Source organism: Watersipora subatra, chromosome 4, assembly GCF_963576615.1.
Source record: "Watersipora subatra chromosome 4, tzWatSuba1.1, whole genome shotgun sequence".
Lineage (NCBI taxonomy): Eukaryota > Metazoa > Bryozoa > Gymnolaemata > Cheilostomatida > Watersiporidae > Watersipora > Watersipora subatra.
In genome coordinates this window covers 36020797-36042183 of record NC_088711.1, presented here as the reverse complement: position 1 = coordinate 36042183, position 21387 = coordinate 36020797, and the positions used below count along the sequence as shown (strand labels likewise).

Sequence of the window (21387 nt, the reverse complement as noted above, 5' to 3'; positions counted from 1 at the left end):
CATAGACACTGCCATGCAGTCAATAAAATCGCATCTCACACTGGCACAAATTGCTTAATGACCATAGACATCTGATTGACAAACATACGTCATTTGCTATTCTTTTTTTATAGGCAGAAACGTCAATGCAATGCGGCTTGTTGATTGTGGATTTCCCTACCATTAATTAACCAGCTGCTCTACCACCAATATTTGGTTGTCGTAAAATGCCGTTGGGTAAACTAAACAGTTCAAGCTTTGGTCCATACACTGTAGGCTAGGTGAGGTCATAGATGTCTTGCCGTCAGCGGGTCACCATTATACACGGCTAACGAAGCGGTAAAACCAACTTGTTACCGTTCTAGCCTGATGACCAATAAAATACTTAGTGATCTGTTTGTCAAACTTTTAATTTTTAGACTCCGAACAGAAACACGCCGGAAACGTCTCTGATTGTAGTAAAGATTATTGTGTTAAACGTTTGTTAGCGTAGAATTGCTATATTTAATCCATTTTGTCTATCTAGGCTCTATGGTAACGGGGCAGTAAGTTAGCATACACTACAGGCGCCTACATCCAATCTCATTACGATTGACCTTCAGATTTGCTGAACTACTTGAAGATTTAAAGACGAACGTACATAAAATTTTAGTAGATTTTATCAGAAATATCGGTATGTTTCTATCATTTGAGATTGTTTTTGATGTTTGAGGAAATCTGACTACCAGTATCAATAAAATACTTCATCACAGTTGTTGCTATAGTTGATACCTGCTATTGCGTTCAAGTTGCAGCTTTACGCTCTTTTTTATTCTGTCGATGTCTTTGCAACTATAATAGACGTCATAATCGCACTTTCGCTTGATCTGAGCATTTTAACGATGATCAAGTTTTATAGATTTTAATCTTGAAAAATTTTAGCCATCAGATCACCTCATACATCCAAAACAATTGCAAAAGATCGAAAAATACCGATATTTTCTGATAAAATCTAGTAAAATTTTGTGCCAGTTCATCATTAACAACGATACAAAGCTTCATACCGCTTTTTAGCAAACCTGAGCATACAAGCTTTAGCAAAAGTACATGTGCCTAACATGCTTTGATAGTAAACTATGAAAACTGCCTACATCCACTCTCTTCCTTTCTCTTTCTTTCTAACAGACGTACATGTATATAATGCATTGTAACAGGCGCACCGGATATGTGTCACAGGATATACATATTTCACTAGATGCGTGTCACTGAATATATGTCACTGTGTACTTTTATGCTAAGCTTTTTGTTCTTATCCATAGACCAAATAGTGTATGATAACTTTGTGCATATAATATATTATTACAATAAAAAAACACAAAAAGTAAGACGATAAAGTTTTTAAATGGAATAGCTGGTAATATTTGTTTGGCTTAACGATTGATAGCTTATTCAATATAGAATGGGTTCATATACCTAACTCACTGGCTGTTCAACGTTTGCCACGAATAGCTGATACAGTAACCCGTAGTGCTATTGGCTAGTCAAATGACCTTGAGTACTACACATAGTACAGTACTTCTTATTCAACTTCTGTCTAAACTACTCTGTTGGAAAGATGGCGAGTAGCCAAATATACTGCAATATTCTGGAATAAAAATCTTAATTTGGATCAAACAACAAGCTTGTGATTTGTTGTAACTCGCTGGCATTCCGGTTATTAAGAGATGAAATAAATTAAAAATTGAATCCGAAGACATATGAACTGAAGGTGAGACAACAGAGTAAGATATAGAATGTGTGTATTGAGCAGCTGAGAGCTGTTCCTTGGCTTGTTGATCCTTTGGAAACTGGCTGTTGTCCAGCTATGTTCTTTAGTTCAGGAGGTACTAAAACAGACAGTGTGCTACCGTCAATAAGGGAATATAAAACTATCATTTATGTATTGAGTTTGAATTAAATTATCATGTGAAATTCAATCAATATATGAAAGTTTTCCAATCCTTAAAGAAGCTGTGACAGCAATGAAGTCTACACATTTTGCAATCATTTTTACGGGGCGGACAGCTTCACTCTAATTGAGAGTTGTTTCCTCGTGAATCAACCAATTAGATTCACCAATTCAGCGTGCTTGTATATGATTAGTATCAATGTCTCGCTAAACTCGATAAACTCGAAGTCTCGCAGTTACAGGTTTGTAGCCCATTATGTGATCAACTAAGTAAAAGGTTTAAAAGCTTCAAGAAGCGCCTTATTATCGCGTTGTCTTCGCTGACCAAAGATTCTGAAGAACTCTGTTTAATGTAATCTAAGAGTCATCACAAAAACATACCTTGTCTCCACTTAGTCCATAGGCTATGTATTGCTAAGTCATTTTGGTCTACTGTGCACCACCTTTTATCAATACGAGCAAGATTATGTTGCTATAGCAACGACTTAAAAGATAGCACAACTACCATTAATTCAATTTTAGTTTTGTTCCTACCAAACTCATTTAAAGCAGCAAATGCAAAGTTACTTATTGTATCAGTAAGAAAAGTATAAAGACAGCCCATATTTTTTATTATATACGACTTTATAAAGTACTATTTGTGCTACCCGGCGTTGCCTGGGTCATAAAAAGGTCTTTGGACAGAAAATTTAATTGTATTTAATATACATGTATAACAACAACATTCGTCATTCTACATTTCAAACTACATATCATGAGAGAAATGGTTGGTGTAGTTGAACTAAATTAAGAGAGAAAATAAAAGCAACTGTAAAGGTTTTCAAACTTTGTCAAACAACTGTAACTTTCAAACTTCATATTATGAGAAAAAGGTTTAGTGCAGGAGAGCTAAATTGAAAATACATATAACAATTGTAAAGGTTTTCAAACAACTGTAAGTTTAAAACTTCATAACTTGAAAGAGCTGTTTCATTGTTATAAATTAGAAGGAAAAATAAAAATGTAAAGGTGTTTAAATTTAAATGTGAACTCATTAGACAGTAGTGGCTAAATATTTTGCTACAATTACAATCAAAAACTTTTGGTATACAATCATATGATTTCAGTTCGTTTCAGTGTTGGCATGCGAAAATTGATGTGAGAAAATATCGTAGGCTATAGATGTACATAGAGTGGTAGAGAAACCCATAGTCATTATCTTATGCAATCACCTCCTGGTAAAAATCATCATCATTAAAAATAGTCCCAAAATACTATGTTAACTTTGGTAACTGTTGGTAAATGTAATGACTTTAGTGCATTTTGTGGTTATGATCTGCAAGATACAACATTACAATATACTACATGGAGAGTTTTTACCTTCAAGACAGACGTGAAGCCTAAACGCTGAAATTAACTTAAATGAATTTAATTTACTAAACACATACTTGAAGGAAGTTTTAGTATGTATTTTAATAAACTTCAAACTTTCAAATGTACTATATGCAGTACATACCGTAGGGAGTTGTTACCTTCAAGACAGAAGTATAACATGAATGTTGAATTTAACTTAAATGAATTTAGCTTACTAAACACATACTTGAAGCTAAGTTTTAGTATGTATTTTACTAAACTAAACTTCAACTTTGTCATCGTCTAAAATCTTATCAACAGGTTATAAACAGATGATTTCTAAGAATTGCTAATTTTTAGAGACAATTTTTTTAAATATCCTAGTGGTGTGAAAGAAGAATTTTTTGTTGACTCACTTCACAAGATGTTTGCACAAACTGACTGTGTAAAACTATAGCTACTGCTATAAAGTTGATGCAAGGTACAAAAATATGGTGCCGTCTTTTTTGCTTTGATCTTGCATTATAACTATCTGCCATGTTTGATTACCATTACAATGTATTGCGCTGCCTAGATGGGAAAAATACATAAAACTGGCAGCTAACAGCAGTACTTTTTGTCTCACATTTACGCATCGGCTAATCGTCGGCATTGCCATTGTAATTCATACGTCTATATTTTGTGACACAATGTGACTTTGATTCAATGGACTTTGGTCCATCAAAACTTTGAATACAATGAGCTTCCGCTGCAACAGTAACCATTTTAATGCACACACATCTATGTAATCATTGCTATTATTATTTCAAAATATTCATGATTTTTATTTTGTTTTCTCAGTTTGTATTAATTGTTTCAGTGTTAAATAAATGTTCATTGTAATCATTGTAACAAAACAGACTTTATCTACCCATTCCTTGCTAATTATTTCACATTTAAACACCTTTACAGTTGGTTTATTTTTTCTCTTAACTCATTTGAACTGCACAAAACACTTTTCTCATGATATGAAATTTACAACTTTTAATGATAAATGTTTTATTTGTTAAATAAAAATACATTGTCTGCGCGAAGGCTTTTTTATTACCTGAGCAACGCCTGGCATTCACCTAGTGTTTTTTGTAATAAGAGTCAAATCTGTCAGTCTGGCCGAAGCCAAGCTAAGAGCGTTAGAAAAAGATCCTCTCGCAAGGGAATCAAACACAGATATTCCATTTAGCAGCCAATCATCTTCTTGTATTGAAGAATAATTGTGCTCATAGTTATTACACCTGGAGATCTCTCATGGCGCACAGAACTGCCAGGATACTAGTTTATATGACATGTTGTTCTTAACTCTCTATATGAGAGTAATCATCATAATATTACAGTCCAATGGTTGCATTTCCGTCAGCTCTAAACATAGACAGCACCATTTCAGCAACTATCAGTGGTAATGAATAATATTGGAACTTACAATCCTGTAGCTTTCGTGTCCTTCTGGTAGTAGATGGGGATGTCTCAGAGTGACTTGTTTCTTGTTCAGGCTGGTCCGATAGCTCTGCCTTTGCTTTTAACAACAGAGTACAGGACGCTTTCAATGTGACCGAATAATAGTTGTATATATACAATAATTGTATATACATACATCAATAGGCTATAGGCGTGCAATGCACTCTTCAGGCGCGGTTTGACCTGCTTTTAGTTACTATACATATAGTAACTAAAGGTAGGTCAGACTCCGCCTGAGAAGTGCATCGCACGAAACATATTTGTAGAGTTTTTACTCAAAATTTACTTTACTCCTGATATTTTTTCTGTCATATGTATATATATCATTTATAGTATCTACTGATTTGAGAGCTGAAACATTTTAAGATAAACTTGCAAGAAGCTGTTCAACTGGAGGCATTGTGTTTTTTCAACACCTTCACAAGGACCAAAGTATAACCTTACACAAAATTCTATTTTACAAAAGAAAGTATCGTTATTTTTCTATAATTTGTGATCGTTTTTGATGTTTGAAGTGATCTGACTGCCAGGATGTTTCAAGATTAAAATCAACAAAATTTGATCGCTGCTAAAACGCTCAAATCAAGCGAAATTGTAATTATGACTATATTTGCAAAAAGGCTATAAATAAAGAATAACTAAGAATAAATTCACATAATGCTGAAGCTATCAACTATTGCAGCGATAACAACTAGCGAAGGTCATTTCGGCATTTTTCTGAGTGTTTTAATTGAGAACAAATATTGTTGATTTTCATTTTGAAATATTCTGGCAGTCAGATCACTTCAAACATCAACAACTACCACAAATTATAGAATAATACTTTAAAATACAATCTACTAAAATTTTAGGTCAAAATAAAAATCATCCTTAAAGCATAAACGGGTGCAAAGCAATTCTGGCTAAATGATCTAAGAGGTCAGGCAGGAAGCACCTTCAAATTTAAACTATTTGACAAACTCCCGTTGTGACTAATTGTTACGCCAGAGAATATCTGATTGATGGGTCGTGAAAGAAGTCCCAGGAAGCTTATCACTATTTTTGTGTTCAATCAACACGGGTGACCTCTATTGTAAATAATAATTCAGGCAACAGCGAATCGGAAACCTGACCTCTATTGTAAATAATAATTCAGGCAACAGCGAATCGGAAACCTGACCTCTATTGTAAATAATAATTCAGGCAACAGCGAATCAAAATTCAAACATTGGTCATCCTAATCCTTATTCTCGAATTATGGTAAATTCTTACCTTTGAGCTCAATATATTTCTCTGCTTTCCCCAGTGCATTGATCGCGACGCACCTGTAGTATCCGAAGTCTGATAACTCCAAATTGACAATGGTCAAAGTCAGCTGATTAGAATATCCGCTTGCATTCTGTTAAAACAACTTCAATTTATTATCTCTATGATTCCAGTAAATAGATTCTACGATACCAAGGCCATTAATTTTATATAATCTATAAGCATAAAAATGCTGCAATTGATCGACTGCTGTCGACAGCAATTGATCGACTAGTAATTACGTATGATATGAAAAAAGTGTGTCACAAAAGAAGTGTGAAAGAAGATAAGGCAATGTTCATATGATACAAAATGGTGGAAGATATGAAGAGTCAGAAGGGCATACATAGTAAATAAACCACTGAAAATTTTGGGTGAGAATATGTTGTTAGATACTATATAAGGAATTTTACAAAGTAGAACCATCTTTTTAATCCAAAAGCCTACATATGGTATTTTTATTGAATGCACATATGTGGAGAGTTGTTTTCCCTTGAAGCTGACTATTTAGGCTGGAGCAGGAGCAAATAGTTTTTGTTTGCTTTAAGTATGCTAGCCAAAAGTACAAAGTGAGATAAGCACTGAAAATAAACGATTAGTTGATTGACTACAAGCAATTATGATACTCTGCACTGTAGAGGTAAGTTATAGTTGACTACAAGCAACTGTAATACTCTGTACTGTAGAGGTAAGTTATAGTTGACTACAAGCAACTGTAATACTCTGTACTGTCGAGGTAAGTTATAACTGACTACAAGCAACTGTGATACTCTGTACAGTAGAGGTAAGTTATAATTGACTACAAGCAACTGTGATACTCTGTACTGTAGAGGTATGTTATAATTGACTACAAGCAACTGTGATACTCTGTACAGTAGAGGTAAGTTATAATTGACTACAAGCAACTGTGATACTCTGCACTGTAGAGGTAAGTTATGATTGACTACAAACAACTGTGATACTCCGTACTGTAGAGGTAAGTTATAATTGACTACAAGCAACTGTGATACTCTGTACTGTAGAGGTATGTTATAATTGACTACAAGTAACTGTGATACTCTGCACTGTAGAGGTAAGTTATAATTGACTACAAGTAACTGTGATACTCTGCACTGTAGAGGTAGGTTGTAATCACACAGCAACTCAGTGCCTAGTTGAAGGCAGCAATGCTTAGTTCGAGACAGCATTGAGATAATTGTCGGATAAAAAAAAAACAAATAAGATGGAAAGTGTATTATGATGTGAATTAATAGATCTTAAGCCAGTAGAGGGCCTTGAACCCAGTCTATCTTACACCGCAATAATTATGTTTAAACCTTTTTATACATATGGCAGTTTTCTTTCGAAGGTTTGATTTAAACTTTACAACCTTGACCTAAGTTATAGTGGTGTCTTTGAAATACTAAAGCTTAGCCCCCAAAGGGCCTCCAACCCAGTCTTCCAGGATATCAACATCCCAAAACCATGTTTATACTCACAAAAGTTCAACTGTAAAAGTATCATTTATATCTGACAACTATAGTTTATGTTACAGTGGTATAATGATGTGGTTTTTGGGCTTACTTACGAATGTGTAAATATACTTCTCGTCATCTGGCCTCAGCTCCAACTTATCCTTCGCAAAATACACTCTCGGTTGTCTGTATCCTATCCCTTCACATTTTAGGCTTACAGTCTCTCCATGACCCGCCAACACTTTCCTTTGCCAAGTTATTATCTGCGGTTTAACTACAAACAGAATATAACCATCACCAGTGCTATAATATCAAATGTTAATTCATATTTATATTTCGTCTTGAAGTAACTAAGCTTAAAATATTAAGTTAACCAAGTTAAAATACATTTTAGAGATTCTAGAGCACATTTTAGTGCTGAAGTACATTCAGTTCAGGTAAACCACCATGTTCCTTCGTCCAAATTAACAACCTCGGTATGGTTAGATACATTTGGAACTTCTTGCAAATCCATTAAAATAATCTATGCTTTTGTGGTATCCATCCCAAGTCAATCCAACTATAAGTTGAATTGACAAATACCAAATAATTGCAACAACCAACATAGATAGTTGCAAAAAAGCCTACTATTAAGAATGACTGAGATCTTGAGGTGAGTGCTGGCCCTCTCAGATCTCTGGTAGACCACTGAGTTTGGGTTGACATTACATTACCAGGGTGCAAAAACAATTATTTTCACTCCCGCTGCTGTTTTCTGCTGATCTTTTCCAAATGTCCCAATTCTCTCTGCTAATGTCTATGACTTAAAAACGCTGTCAAAAACTTGTGTTTAGTCATAATTACACAAAAATATTACGAAAACCCAATTTTTTTAATGTTATCCACCGCTAATGATCCATTAATTTCAAAAGCTACCGTTTAACCTTAACCAGCTAACTGTTGACAACTTTATTGTGAAATTCTCCCTCTTTCTGTAAATCTCTCACATTGAATAAGAAACATGGCACAATGATAGTTAACCATGGCAATCTATTGGCTCATTTTCTTAACATCCATATACAGGAATGTGGTCTGTATCTAATGCGCAATAACAAACTTTTTGAGAAATGATTAATGCATGAGCAGACAACTACAAACTATAAGTCACCTGTAGCCTTGTTTAAAGATGAACTTGCACAAAATTTTAGTAGATTTTATCAGAAAATATTGATATTTTTCGATCATTTGTGATTGTTTTGGATGTTTGAGGTGATCTGACTACCAAGATAGTTCAAGATTAAAATCAGGAAAAGTTCGTTGTGGCTAAAACCTCCAATCAAGGAAAAATACGATTATGATGTCTATAGTTGCAAAAACCTGACAGAATAAAAACACATAATGCTGCAACTTGAATGCAATAGCCGATATTAATTATAGCAATGATATCAACTAGTGACGTCATTTCACACACATTTTCCTTTTGATCGTTTCAGCCGCAATCAAGTTTTGTTGATTATAATCTTGAAACATCCTGGCAGTCAGATCGCCTCAAACATCAAAAACAATCGCAAGTAATAAACAATATTAATAATTTCTGATAAAAATCATTAAAATTTTGTGCAAGTGTATTCTTAACTGAGCAGGAAAAAGTAGATTTCTGAGACTTACAGCTAACTCGCACCCTGATGTCATGCTTGTCTGGTACTTCATAGCCATTGTTTGCGCTACACGTGTAGATTTCATCCAGGTACCGCGTTACATTATGAATCTGAAGAACAGGTCCTGTCTGCTGGATTTCTGTGACAAATACAGGAAGAGTATATAAGAAGACTAAATGAATGCCCGGCGTTGCACAGGTAATAAAAAGTTTTTTTGCAAAAAGTGTTCATTTTTAATCAACATATACAACATTTAACATTCTGTGTACTGTGTTTATGTCTGTGTAATTCATATTGTACCGGCTGCTGTGCCTAGACAAGTTTAAAGTGATTGTAACAGTCTTGATGGCCATTTTGATTTCAACCATTTTTATTCTCATATAGGCATGCATTGTTTTCTGGTATGGTTTCACCCATTTTGTAGCTGCAGTGTTGAGCGTGAAGCCATAAAAGATTGGCATGTATAAGAAGTATGTGCTCAATTTATTCCATAGTACAGCCAGTTAGACAGTATAGTGTATTGGATAAATGTCTGTCTGCAGAACTGGAGGATTGTTGTTCAAATCCAGTTCACAGCATATTTGTCAAGCCTACAACTGCATTGCTGTAACTAAACGGACAGACAGACAAACCTTGAGGTATAGATAAGTAAAACATACTCATCCTTAACTTTAGTACAGCTGACACATACTTTTGACATGGGTGCTGTTTGCAGGCTCACTAGCCCTTCGGTAGCTCCATGATATCGTGGGCTCTGGGTAGCCAGTAGCGTTGCAAGCTAGTCTCACTGTTGTACCCTCTGGTGCCTCTACATCGGGAGATGAACTCTCAACGACAATCTTGGGAGGCACTAAAACAACAAGCAGTCAGCTTGTTTGTTTTATTTACAATATTTATTGAAAAGCTTGAGGATGTGCGGTAAGGTCGACACTCTTTTCTCTAGACTTCACTCCTCCAGACTTTCAATTGTCCGGACAGCATCTGGGGTTCGTACGACTGTCTGATGCAGTTGTGTCTGTCTGGAGAATGACCAATAGGTGGGTCTCACGACAGACCACACGAGCAACGTATCAGCGTAAGTTTTTCACCCGAGTGTTGTACTGTAATTTTTGTTTGTTATTATTACTGCTATTAATATTCTACTGTATCCTATTACAAGTATAACCATATTTTATTCCTTCATGTATACTGTATACACTTATTGTACCATCTTATAGCTTAATAGTTTGTTTGTGAGACAATATAGGCAGTTCAATAAACAATTCAGTACTTTACAAGACTCAATATTCAATGTTCCGACATGACATAGTATTGCTTAGTCCAAATTATTATGATATAGCTATAGCTATATAGCTATAGCGTTCGTTATGATTGCTACAAAATGAATGTGTATAAGTTTGTATGCTTTGAAATACAAACTAGATTTACATTTAAAAGTAGCACTGACAAATATTTTATGTACAGCGGACCCTCACTATACGGTTTTAATTTGCTTCAGTGTTGGCATTGTATAGCGAAAGTGTCATATAGGGGGTTATAGAAACCTACAGTAATTATCTAATGCAAACATCGTTTGGTAAGAATCATCAAAATTATTCTATATGTACTGTACATATTGAAAACTAGTAACAAAATAGTATATTTGGGAGTTCAATTTCCAGCAAGGCCACCTGCGGTAACGAAGATGCCGTCAAACCTTAGTACTCGTAAACCAGTGAGAGGTGTTCCATCTTATGACACTCCTCCTGGCACATTTCTAGGGATGTGCTGTGCCATCTTAGACAGACCACATTGTGCCCTCTTAGCCAGATCACCGTTGTGCCATCTGTGACAGACCGCATCAAGTCATCTGTGACAGACAGCGTTGCATCACATGTGACAGACTATATCATTTTATTTGTGACAGATCATGTCGTATCACCTGAGACAGGTCACATCATGTCATCTTAGATAGACCACACTGTGTCATCTTACACAGACCACACTTTATCTGCTACAGATCGCAGGTTAGAATGTGTCCTGCGATCTGTGGCAGACAGCCGGCATGTCACCTGTGACAAACTTCCCCATGTATTCCATAACAGACAGTGCGTTTTGCCCTTTTAAACTTAGATTTGCATCACATGAGATCAATAACTTTTTGCCATTCTGAAATTTAGATCAAAACACATAATTGCAATGCACTCTGTTTGCTGAACACAAAGTTGTTTGAAATACTCAGTTCAAAGAACTGATAAATATATCTAAGTGTGCATGAATGTGGGAAAGACATAGTGGATCAATAAACATTGATTTAGCGCAACAGATGTCGGCGGGGTGAGTTCAAAGTATTTGCGCCACCCCATTACAATGAAATGTTGTTTTAAGTAGCTGAGGTGAAGATCAAATGCTCACACCAAAAGTGGAATATCCTTGACCCGATAACGATGGTCAGAGATAACCAGAGCATTGCCAAAAATAGCCCATACCAACCAAAAATTGCCCATGAAACATTCTAAAACATTTCTTCATCGGCTGAAAGCAAACAAGTCTTTGAGTGCCAATGATTGTTAATCGTTAGATAAATAAATGGAATTTTACTTAATAACGCATCAGCAATTATTGCTTACTAGCTGTCAGCTGTCAAATGTTTTTACATACATTTAGATACTGAAAGATAGCAGGTGCAAGCAGGTGCTGGCGAGTGCTGGCAATTCAAAGGCAATCAAAACATCTAAAACTGTTAATTTTAGAAGATCTTCCTATGAGCCTAGAGTTGGAGATTTATCATCTGTTTTAGTTGAAAACATTGCAACAGGCTCTTTGACCCTTTCCATACTAAAACCAACTATATCAGGGTAAGCGACCATGCCCAGTGTACCAATTCCAGGGCTCCGGTGTATAAACCCTTCTCTTACAGTGATGTTTTATTAAAAGTGACGTTGAAATAAAGGATGGCATTGTAGTTTTCAAACACCTTGTCAGGATGTTGAGAAAATTCCAAATTTGATTCGCTCACGGACGAGTCAAATGTCACCTATATTTCTCATTCTCCTTCGGGTGGTGCGACATTAACGCTTTCAAAGGCAAGAAATTTGCTTACTTACCTTCAACTTGTCATAGATCTCTAAATAAATATGCACAGGAAAGCTGATACATATCTCTACCTGTTGATATGTATTGCTTGAAATTAACCAATGATGATCTTATAGCCTGCGTTGCAATTTGTTGTAGCTTCAAAGCTGTTTATTTCATTTTAAATTTGAAGGGGTGTTTTTATTTATTTTATAACTATTTTTAACCAGGCTGCATAAAAGCTCATTGCGCTCAGTTCGCAGCCAAAACTGGCTTTTTATATGTGCAATAGAGCAAGAGATACAATCGCCAATCCATTGTAAGCTGTGTTTAGACTACCGCAATCATACTATCAAATCATATGTTATAAATGTGCAAATTTATAAGTTTTATAATAATAATCTAATAAATGCTACATATATATATTCAAGAACAAGTGACATAAACAAATCATAATTTTAATACATGCAGCAACAAAAATTAACATTTTAAAACAATATTAGCATTTTTAAAACAGAAATATTAGCATCGTTTGCTCAGCCCGTTGCGTTCTGATTGTTGCCTTTGTTTGAAACCATTTTATATTCTTCTGGTTGTTCAATACTTTCCACAGTGTCTTCTGACTGCAACTTCTTTTATGCACAGCTGAACTAGTCGATATTAGCGTTCAAACAATTTTTTAGTAAAGCAAAAGCGATGCCATTTTGAATAGAAACTTTTAGCGCGAATAAAGTGACACCCCATGTAATCAAAATAGCCTCAAAATGTTGGCCTTAAAATACGCAGGAGCACATTTTCCATCGTAAATGCAAAAATTTTCCCCACATACATTGAAGTATCAGACCGCGTTAAAAGAGGAACTATTAATAGCTTGAAACAGTTGCTAATTATTTCTATGGGGCTGCAATCAAAGCATTCAATGAAAAAACCTAAAGATTTGGAGTTGGAAAATGGACTTCGATAAGAACATTAACAACGAATGAATTAATTGTTATTGGCGTAATTGAGTCATTATTAGTATGGTTTTGTGGACACTTTTCTACTGATCACTTGATATTATGGGTTCGTGAAGATTAAGAATGTCATATAGAAGTGGCGTTCAAATAGAAGTGGTGTTCAATTAAAGGGTGTACGGTATTCTTTTTATATTATTTATTTGTTATATAACCAAAGATCATTGGCTTGAGTAATTACGATACTACTATTTCTAGGCTAATATTTGTTTTGTGTTGATCATGAGCTTAACACAAAACCCTGTTTTGTTGTTTGTTGGTAAACGTTGCTATTTTTATGTCTTATAAGTCGATATTTTTATAGAATATAAAAATAATTGTTGTTTGTCATTGCAGGTAGCCTATTGCGCAATAGCCAATAACAACTCTGTATTGTGCCTGTTAACCAATGATGTTGACAGCTAAATTTGACTGGAGGCACCAAAGTAGATAAACAAACTGGTATGTCAGTAATGAATGCACATGTACTTTTGAAGCCATTTGTGATTTTACAACCTGCGTTTGTTAATAACCATTTATTCACAAACTGATTATTTCAGAAGCAAAGAGTATTTTCGGGAGCAATTGCTGATTTACCTAATCAATGTTACCTTATTGAACACAATAGCCACTTCAATTTTACATATCTCATATTGAAATTCAACTCATCATAGCACCAGTAAAATACCTTTCCAGCATGGCTATGACATCAGAAGGCTTGCAGATGATTTAGGAAAATAGGTTATATCATGAGAAGACACAAAACCCTTCCGCCATTAAACATGAACTTACATAAGATTTTAGCGGATTTAATCAGAATGATAACATAAGAGAACATCATAATTTTGATGTTTAAGGTGATCTGACTGCCAGGATGTTTTAAAATTAAAATCTACAATACTCGATCGCGGTTAAAATGATCAGGAGAAAAATATGTGCAAAATAACGTCACTAGCGTTATCGTTGCGACAGTTGTTATCGGCTATTGCTTTCAAGTGGAATCGCCACGCGTCTCTATTCTGTCTGTCTCTTTGCGATTATAGAAGGCATAATCGCACTTTCGCTTGACCCGAGTGTTTTAACCGCGATAAAGTTTTGTCGATTTTAATCTTGAAACATCCTGGCAGTCGGATCATCTCTAACATCAAAAACAATGGCACATGATAGAAAAATGTCGACACTTTCTAATAAAGTCTAGTAATATTTTGTGTGAGTTCATCATTTAAGGTGCGCGTAAAATACTTCTCTAAAAGACAATAAATATAATCAAATGTTTCAACCTAATGTTTCACTTTATCGATGAAGATAGAAGCTTATCATACCCTCACGATCACGAACCTTTTTGAACTTCTTGAAACCAACTGAACTTATCACGAACGATCATATGGTATGACGCCTCAATTCCTACATCCTCAAGTGAAAGCAAATGCCACAAGCAATGGCTTAAGAGAAAAATAAGTATGACCTCATATGACTGACTAGTATTGACTATATGCTCCTTGCAGACAGCCGACAGTAGATATCAACACTCTTTTACAAATATGGCATAACTCCTCTTTTGGTCATGCGAAAACAAAAAGGTTGGCCCCCCTACTTTACTACAACTGGGATTAAAGTTGCGCTTCTACTATAGCAAGTGTAGACAATCGCTAACTTAGGGAACAGACTTTGTCACTGCTGTAACAATAACAAAGCTTGGGTATCAATAACAGAAATTACTGTATTTGTTTGAGTATATCACTCACTCGTGTGTATTATTTTTTCACTTTTTCTGGCTCAGACTTAGGATAACAACTATTGTAGAAGGCATGTAAATTTAACAAAAATTTTATTGACAAGGTACAGTGTATTCGGATATCAAAAAAGAAATCTTACCAGAAGAAGCATCATTTATCAGCAAAGTGGCCAAGGCAGACTCGTAAAAATGAGTGCACGCGTAATAGCAATTGCATAATTATATATTCATAGCAACAAACAATAGTATTATTGTTTGTTGCATTATGTACTGTTTGTTTGATATGTAGAGTTCTTGAAAAAAATTTTGCTTACACGTTTTTCTGACAATCATAGCATCATTCTATTTGTCAGGCAACAGAGGGCTATGCGATTACTCATATGTACTCATGTATAACTTGCATGCTTCATTTCTGATTGAAAATCAGCGCAAGTTTTGTTTGTTTTTACTTGAATAAATGCGGTATGCGCTTAGATGACAACCTGTCATCTATTGAATTGACAAAAGAGTATCCATCGTTTTTTTTTACGTCATCAAGTCATTTGCACATGCACTCGTTCACGAAAAAACCGCCATATTTGTAGAAAATGGTCGTTTTTCTTTTATTTAATAGTACTTTTTGGTGTTATTTTGATACTATGATAAGTAAAATTGCAAACAAAAGCATCGTTTTCAAAAATTCATTGCAAAAACTTCGTGTTTCTAACAATAAAATTGTCTATAAAGATGGCTGACAACGATAAAATGACGTCACGAAAAAACGAAGGATAGAAGATGGTTTGGCTTGCTGGTTGATTTATACTAACAATGAATCACTCGCGGTACTTGCTACTCGCTGCCTTTTGCTGCAAGTTCAATAACCAATAAATCATGTTCAATAAACAGCTGTTACAGTGTTTAGAAGGTCGAGAAGAACCAGGATGAACAAAGCAGCTGCCAGCTTGACTTTCTGAAATTTATATCTATATCGTTACCTAGAGTAGTTGGAGGGGAGCAATCGGTCAATCTTTGGATAAATATTTTGTTGTGAATCAGAAAAGATTTCAACATCTACTTGTGAGGTTCCATTTTATCACAAACAACACTCAGTTTCACTTTCAAGCATGTTTGATACTAATCCCGTCTGCACCGATCAATATTGTTTAGATTTTCAACTGGTGGCTGTACTATCACTGTGATCTTATTGTCATACTACTAGACAAATGCCCTGCATTGCACGGGTATTAAAAAAACAGCTTATAAACAGTGGTAGGTATTCCAGTTGCCTGCCCCTTGCCATTAGCCTGGTACATTGCCAATAACTAATTTGAGTAAGCTGCTATCCGTATTGCTAAATTTACTAATAAGAGCCATGAGAGCAAGCTTTAGTGACATTGCACCGGAATGCAGAGTGTCATGGGTATTTTGGCTCAGATAATAACTCATATCGCCCAATGAATCCATTGCATCTCGTGTAGCTTATTGGGTTAGGTTATTGCCTGGTGAACAGGAGGTTCTGAGATCAAATCTTTTGTGATACGAAGTTTTCAAATCTAGATACTAAGTGCTATAGCAGGACAGATCAAACAACAGACAGATGGCAAACTTTGAAATTTATATAGATGTAATGCTAAATACGTTTAGCTACTTTTTGTGATACAGAACTCACCAGATAAACAGGAATCAGAGAGTTAGTTCAAGGCTCGTTCAAGGTCAACTGAGCTGAACCAACCAACAATATAGGAAAGGTAAAATACAAAATGGTTGTATCAAAGTAGGCCTAGTTCTTACCTTCGGCACTAAAAGTCATATTTACTATAATAAGCACTGTATCCGCCATCCGCCTGTTTTTCTGTCAAAGTCCACCCTTACAGGTTAAAAATGAAATTGCTTCTCATGGGACTCAAACTCACAACTTTTGGCTTGGCCGGCTAAGCCACTGAGATCTACCACCTGCACCAATCGTCTATCTCACTGGACTTTTGAGAATAATTGTATGTATAATTATTACACCTGATGATCTCTCTCGATGCACTAGACTACCATGGTACTAGTAGCATTAACTTACTAAACAAAATGCAATAAAAGCTCAATAAACTGTAGAGAATAAGCCAATGCCTGAAGCAACAAATTTAGAGTTTATCCAAAGTTCTGTCAATAAGCAAGAATTGAGAGATGAATGTTAGAAAGTTGATCAATATTCATAGTTGATTAGTAACTATTGCCACTTATAGACTTACGCTGAAAACACTTTGCGTAATTCCATAAGAAAATAAAGCGCCTGATAAACTCGCAACTGATTTTTTAAAATCACAAATGTTTAAATAACTTGATTGACTCGACAAAAACATCCAAACCTATTTGTTCATCCTTGACATTCTGACTGAGAAAAATTAGTTGTTCTTAGCCAATACGTATAAAAGGAAAATATTGATAAAAAACTCTTTAAATTATAAACTGATTTTTGCTGATACATCCTGGTGTACATAGCAGGATATTGTACGTATAGCTTTGGTTGTCACAGATATCTGCAATTGTACGCATAGCTTTGGTTGACACAGATATCTGCAATCGTACGCATAGCTTTGGTTGCCACAGATATCTGCTCTTGTACACATAGCTTTGGTTGCCACAGATATCTGTGTTGTACACATAGCTTTGATTGCCACAGATATCTGCAATTGTACGCATAGCTTTGGTTGCCACAGATATCTGCAATTGTACACATATCTTTGATTGTCACAGATATCTGCTGTTGCACACATAGCTTTGATTGTCCTAGATATCTGCTCTTATACACATGGCTATGACTAGAGCTGTAATATGTTCCTTAATATTTGCTGAAATAACCTTTCCACATAAAACTTAATTTCACTTTGCTACTTTTAAGAATGTCGATTAGGCTCCTTTGCTGCCTACTGCTGCTATAGGATGTGAAGCAGCAGTAATATCCATGTTACTTATGTAGGCAACCTAGAACCAGACTTCATCAGAACCAGTTTAGCGCTGGCACCTGGTGACTGCATTTTAACATAGTTGAAAATCTGAGCATTGGCATATAAATTTATTCCTAAATATTGCTTGTTTTCCCATGACCAAACGAGCAGAGCGAAGTTTGAAAGGTTTTATGATAAACGCATGTGCACACAACTTACGAAAATTATTCATCAACAACGTCGCAAACCCTTGTTTCGAAATCTCATCAACAAATTTAACCATCGTTTTGTAAAGTCGTTAAAGTATAATAACGATACAAAACACATATAAGCCTATTTAATTATGTTACCAAGTCTTTGTTAATTGTCGACAGTATCTTAAAACTTACCCATCTGATCGGATTATACACAAATAGACAGATTAATTTGGCCGAAAATCGCCACAAAACGATTGAAAAGCTTGGTTTAATAAAAGTTAAGACCGGCCTACGATACGCCAATAAAGCCGTGCGACAGATAGTAGAGCTATTTAGCAGAGGGCATTTCACAAGAAAACCGTGCTCATTTTACCAGTCTATGGCATTGTTTACTTGTAATTGAATTTATCCGAAGGTTTCTGTAATAAACGTAGATCGTTTGAGACGTACACCGATTTACAGGTACGAAATTGTGGTACACAGTTTATCAGCCTATGTTTTTTTGTCCAATCACCGAAGGTTTCATTAAATTATTTAAAACGTTAGCCGAAATTCTTTACAACTTATGTACAAGCTAGGGCCGTACTACAATGCCCCTTTATGATGAGAACATTTTTTTATTTTACTGCAGTTTGCAGAAAACCTCCAGACGCATGAACGCTCATACTTGCTTTCTGTTAAAGATCGCTATCAAAACCATTCTACATTCAACACAACCAACTTTCAAACTGTGTATAGTACACAGTAGCTTGCCATTTTACTTCTAATTTTGCATTTCAGAGTTATAATAAACATATTTCTTTATTGTTGTTGTTAAACTACATACATTACAGTAGGTTAGGCCTACAGCTTTAATTAATATTTATTTTATTGTTGTAAAACATAGGTTTGAGATAATAGTAGATTAGGTGTGATTTTTGTGTGATTAGGTGTGATTTATTGTTGTAAAACATACTTTTTGACAACTGCTTTTTCAGCAGCCAGCACTGCCATTTCTTTTTCCATTATCACTTATTCCATTATCAGGTCGTGGGCTGTATGACGGGAACTTCTAGTGCATATAGTATGAATTGATTTTACAAAAATTTCGAACTTCAGATGAATGATTCCAAGTTACAATCATTACTACACATATAAACATTATAGATTCTACACATCTTGTATGTTTCATTATAAGCTAATGTTTCGAAGAAATCTAACACATAACTTCTTGAGCAAGAAATCGTGTAAGTAAGACATCCTTTCTTTTGATGTAACAATTGTTTTTAGCAATAAGTAAATACCTGAGCAGATGAGCTTAATTCTAACTAGGAGTTTGGGAGTTACCTCACTGACACCATACCTAAGCTGCTCATTTTTAGCCTCCTTTTTAGCACATAATGTAATATTGATGTTCTACCATTTGAGGTTAAATAGTCTTTTAACCGCAGCTGAGACCCGTAGCTGCGTGCTCATCCTGTTACTGATCTACCAAACTATCTCACCTTTGAGCATTCTGTTTACAAACATGTTCTCCGTGTATATACTATGAGACCTGCTCAGTGATCACATGACTAATAAAGGTGTGATGGGTGACTCGGTTAATTTTCAATTACGACAGCAAAAACACTTAGTTTACTTTGTGCTGCCAGGGTTTGACAAGCAGCTGTAATTCCTATCATATGAGTTTGGATTCACGAAATAGAAAGTGGGCTACTTTCGAATCAATAAAATGTTTTGGTACCCAGTAGGACTGAGTTCCTAATCAGTGTTTCCATAACGCGGATGGTGTAGATTTGGAGTTGTGCATCCGTTGAGTTACTGGGCCATTTTAACGGAGGTGAACATTCCATTGAGTTTAATGGACCATTCGCATGCTGCGGATTAACGCAGGTGTTCTGTTGAAAAAGGTAAGGATTTCTTCACCAGATATTGTAAATGCGCATTCAGAACTGCTCGAATCAAGATAAGAACAACTGAAATGTGAAAAATGCTTATAATGGAATAGTTGGTGTGGCATTCTCTTGTGCGTCATTCGCAAGTGTCATTTCTATCTTTTGCAAACATGAAACAATCGCTCAAAATTTGCACGCAACAAAACTGACTTAACTCGAGGATTTTTACTGTTTCCATTTTGTGAATGATGCAAACTTGCAGATTAACATCGTCATGGAAACAGTAAATGGTGCTCAATGGAGAAAGGAGCTGCAGAGGACATTACATTCTGCCATTCTTGAAGAATGTTTCAAATACAGTAATAGAACAAAAAATAATTGCCCTAGCGGTCCTTCGGTAGTCGACCAAAATAAAAATACACAGCAGCAAACGATACTTGTAGATGGGCTGCTGCAAACAAAGTCAAACAGGTTGTTAGTTGCTACTGTCTGCCATGTGGTTCAACATTTACAATAAAATACAGCAAATAGTGGTTCTCTCCAGTTTAATACAAGAGCATGATTTATAAGAAATCATAAGAAAATTGTGAGAAATCTTTTACAGGGCAGCATTCATGGTACAGGTATAGTCATAGCCAGTGTTTGAAATAGAGGGATACGCAGGGATACAGCGTATCCCTAAAAAGAAATTATGGGGATACTCTCTGGAAAGCGCATCCCTTAACATTAGTTGATCATATACTATTAAAATGCGATAAAATCGCTACGAAGTCAACAAATATTCACATAACTTTTTTCTCTCTCAATCTTTTAATCCGAGTGTCTTTTAAACCGAAAACAGTAAGCACTATCGGAAATGGTGACGCTATGTCCGCGCTACTAATCATTGAACAAGTTCTTCGCGTCAACGGATCAACTATGCTACTTTGTGAAAAGCATGAATTCCTTCAACTTTTCTTCAAGCAACACAATCAACGGCGTCCTTGTCACCTGTCCAAAGACATCACCAAATAGCTTGAGATTATTCCATGTGCAGGCATTTTTTGGTCTTTTGCTAATCGAAGTAAACTTTCTCAGAAAACTTATCTAGTTTAAGCTCTAAAGCTAATTGATTCTTTATTATTATTTTTATTTGATTAATAATGAAACTTCATGGAACAATTGATAGTTACTTCAAAGGTGAGTCACGGTATGTGATGATTGATTTACCTTACCGACATTAGAAATGATTGGATCATACCTTTTGCACTAGAAACTTATAAATCCCTTACTTACCGTGACCTGCACTAGAAATGATAGCTGATCACAGCCCTGCCACTAGAAATGATGGAATTATAGCAAAGAAATATAGTAGGATCATTTACCTTCATTGTGATGCCAACTTGAATCTCTCAGTTTATTTAAAGGTGTACCCTGAATAGCTTTCAAGTGGAAAGGGTAGCATTTTCAGATCAGGTGCACAGGCTATTATGAAACCTCAATTAATCACAAAGCTTTTTTCAGAACTTCTGATGAG

General features: G+C 35.4%; 1 protein-coding gene across 1 annotated transcript in view; it reads right to left on the bottom strand.

Annotated features, from left to right (window-relative positions):
* Positions 1-1293: 1293 nt before the first annotated feature.
* Positions 1294-21387, bottom strand: part of LOC137393700 (neuronal growth regulator 1-like) — a 43609-nt gene continuing 23515 nt past the window's right edge. The window contains exons 4-9 of the mRNA XM_068080355.1: positions 9796-9954; positions 9115-9243; positions 7581-7741; positions 5981-6107; positions 4695-4787; positions 1294-1844 (exon numbers count right to left, since the gene is read on the bottom strand). Coding sequence (XP_067936456.1) covers positions 1693-1844; positions 4695-4787; positions 5981-6107; positions 7581-7741; positions 9115-9243; positions 9796-9954 — 821 coding nt within the window. The 3' untranslated portion in view covers positions 1294-1692. The remainder of the gene's footprint in view (positions 1845-4694; positions 4788-5980; positions 6108-7580; positions 7742-9114; positions 9244-9795; positions 9955-21387) is intronic.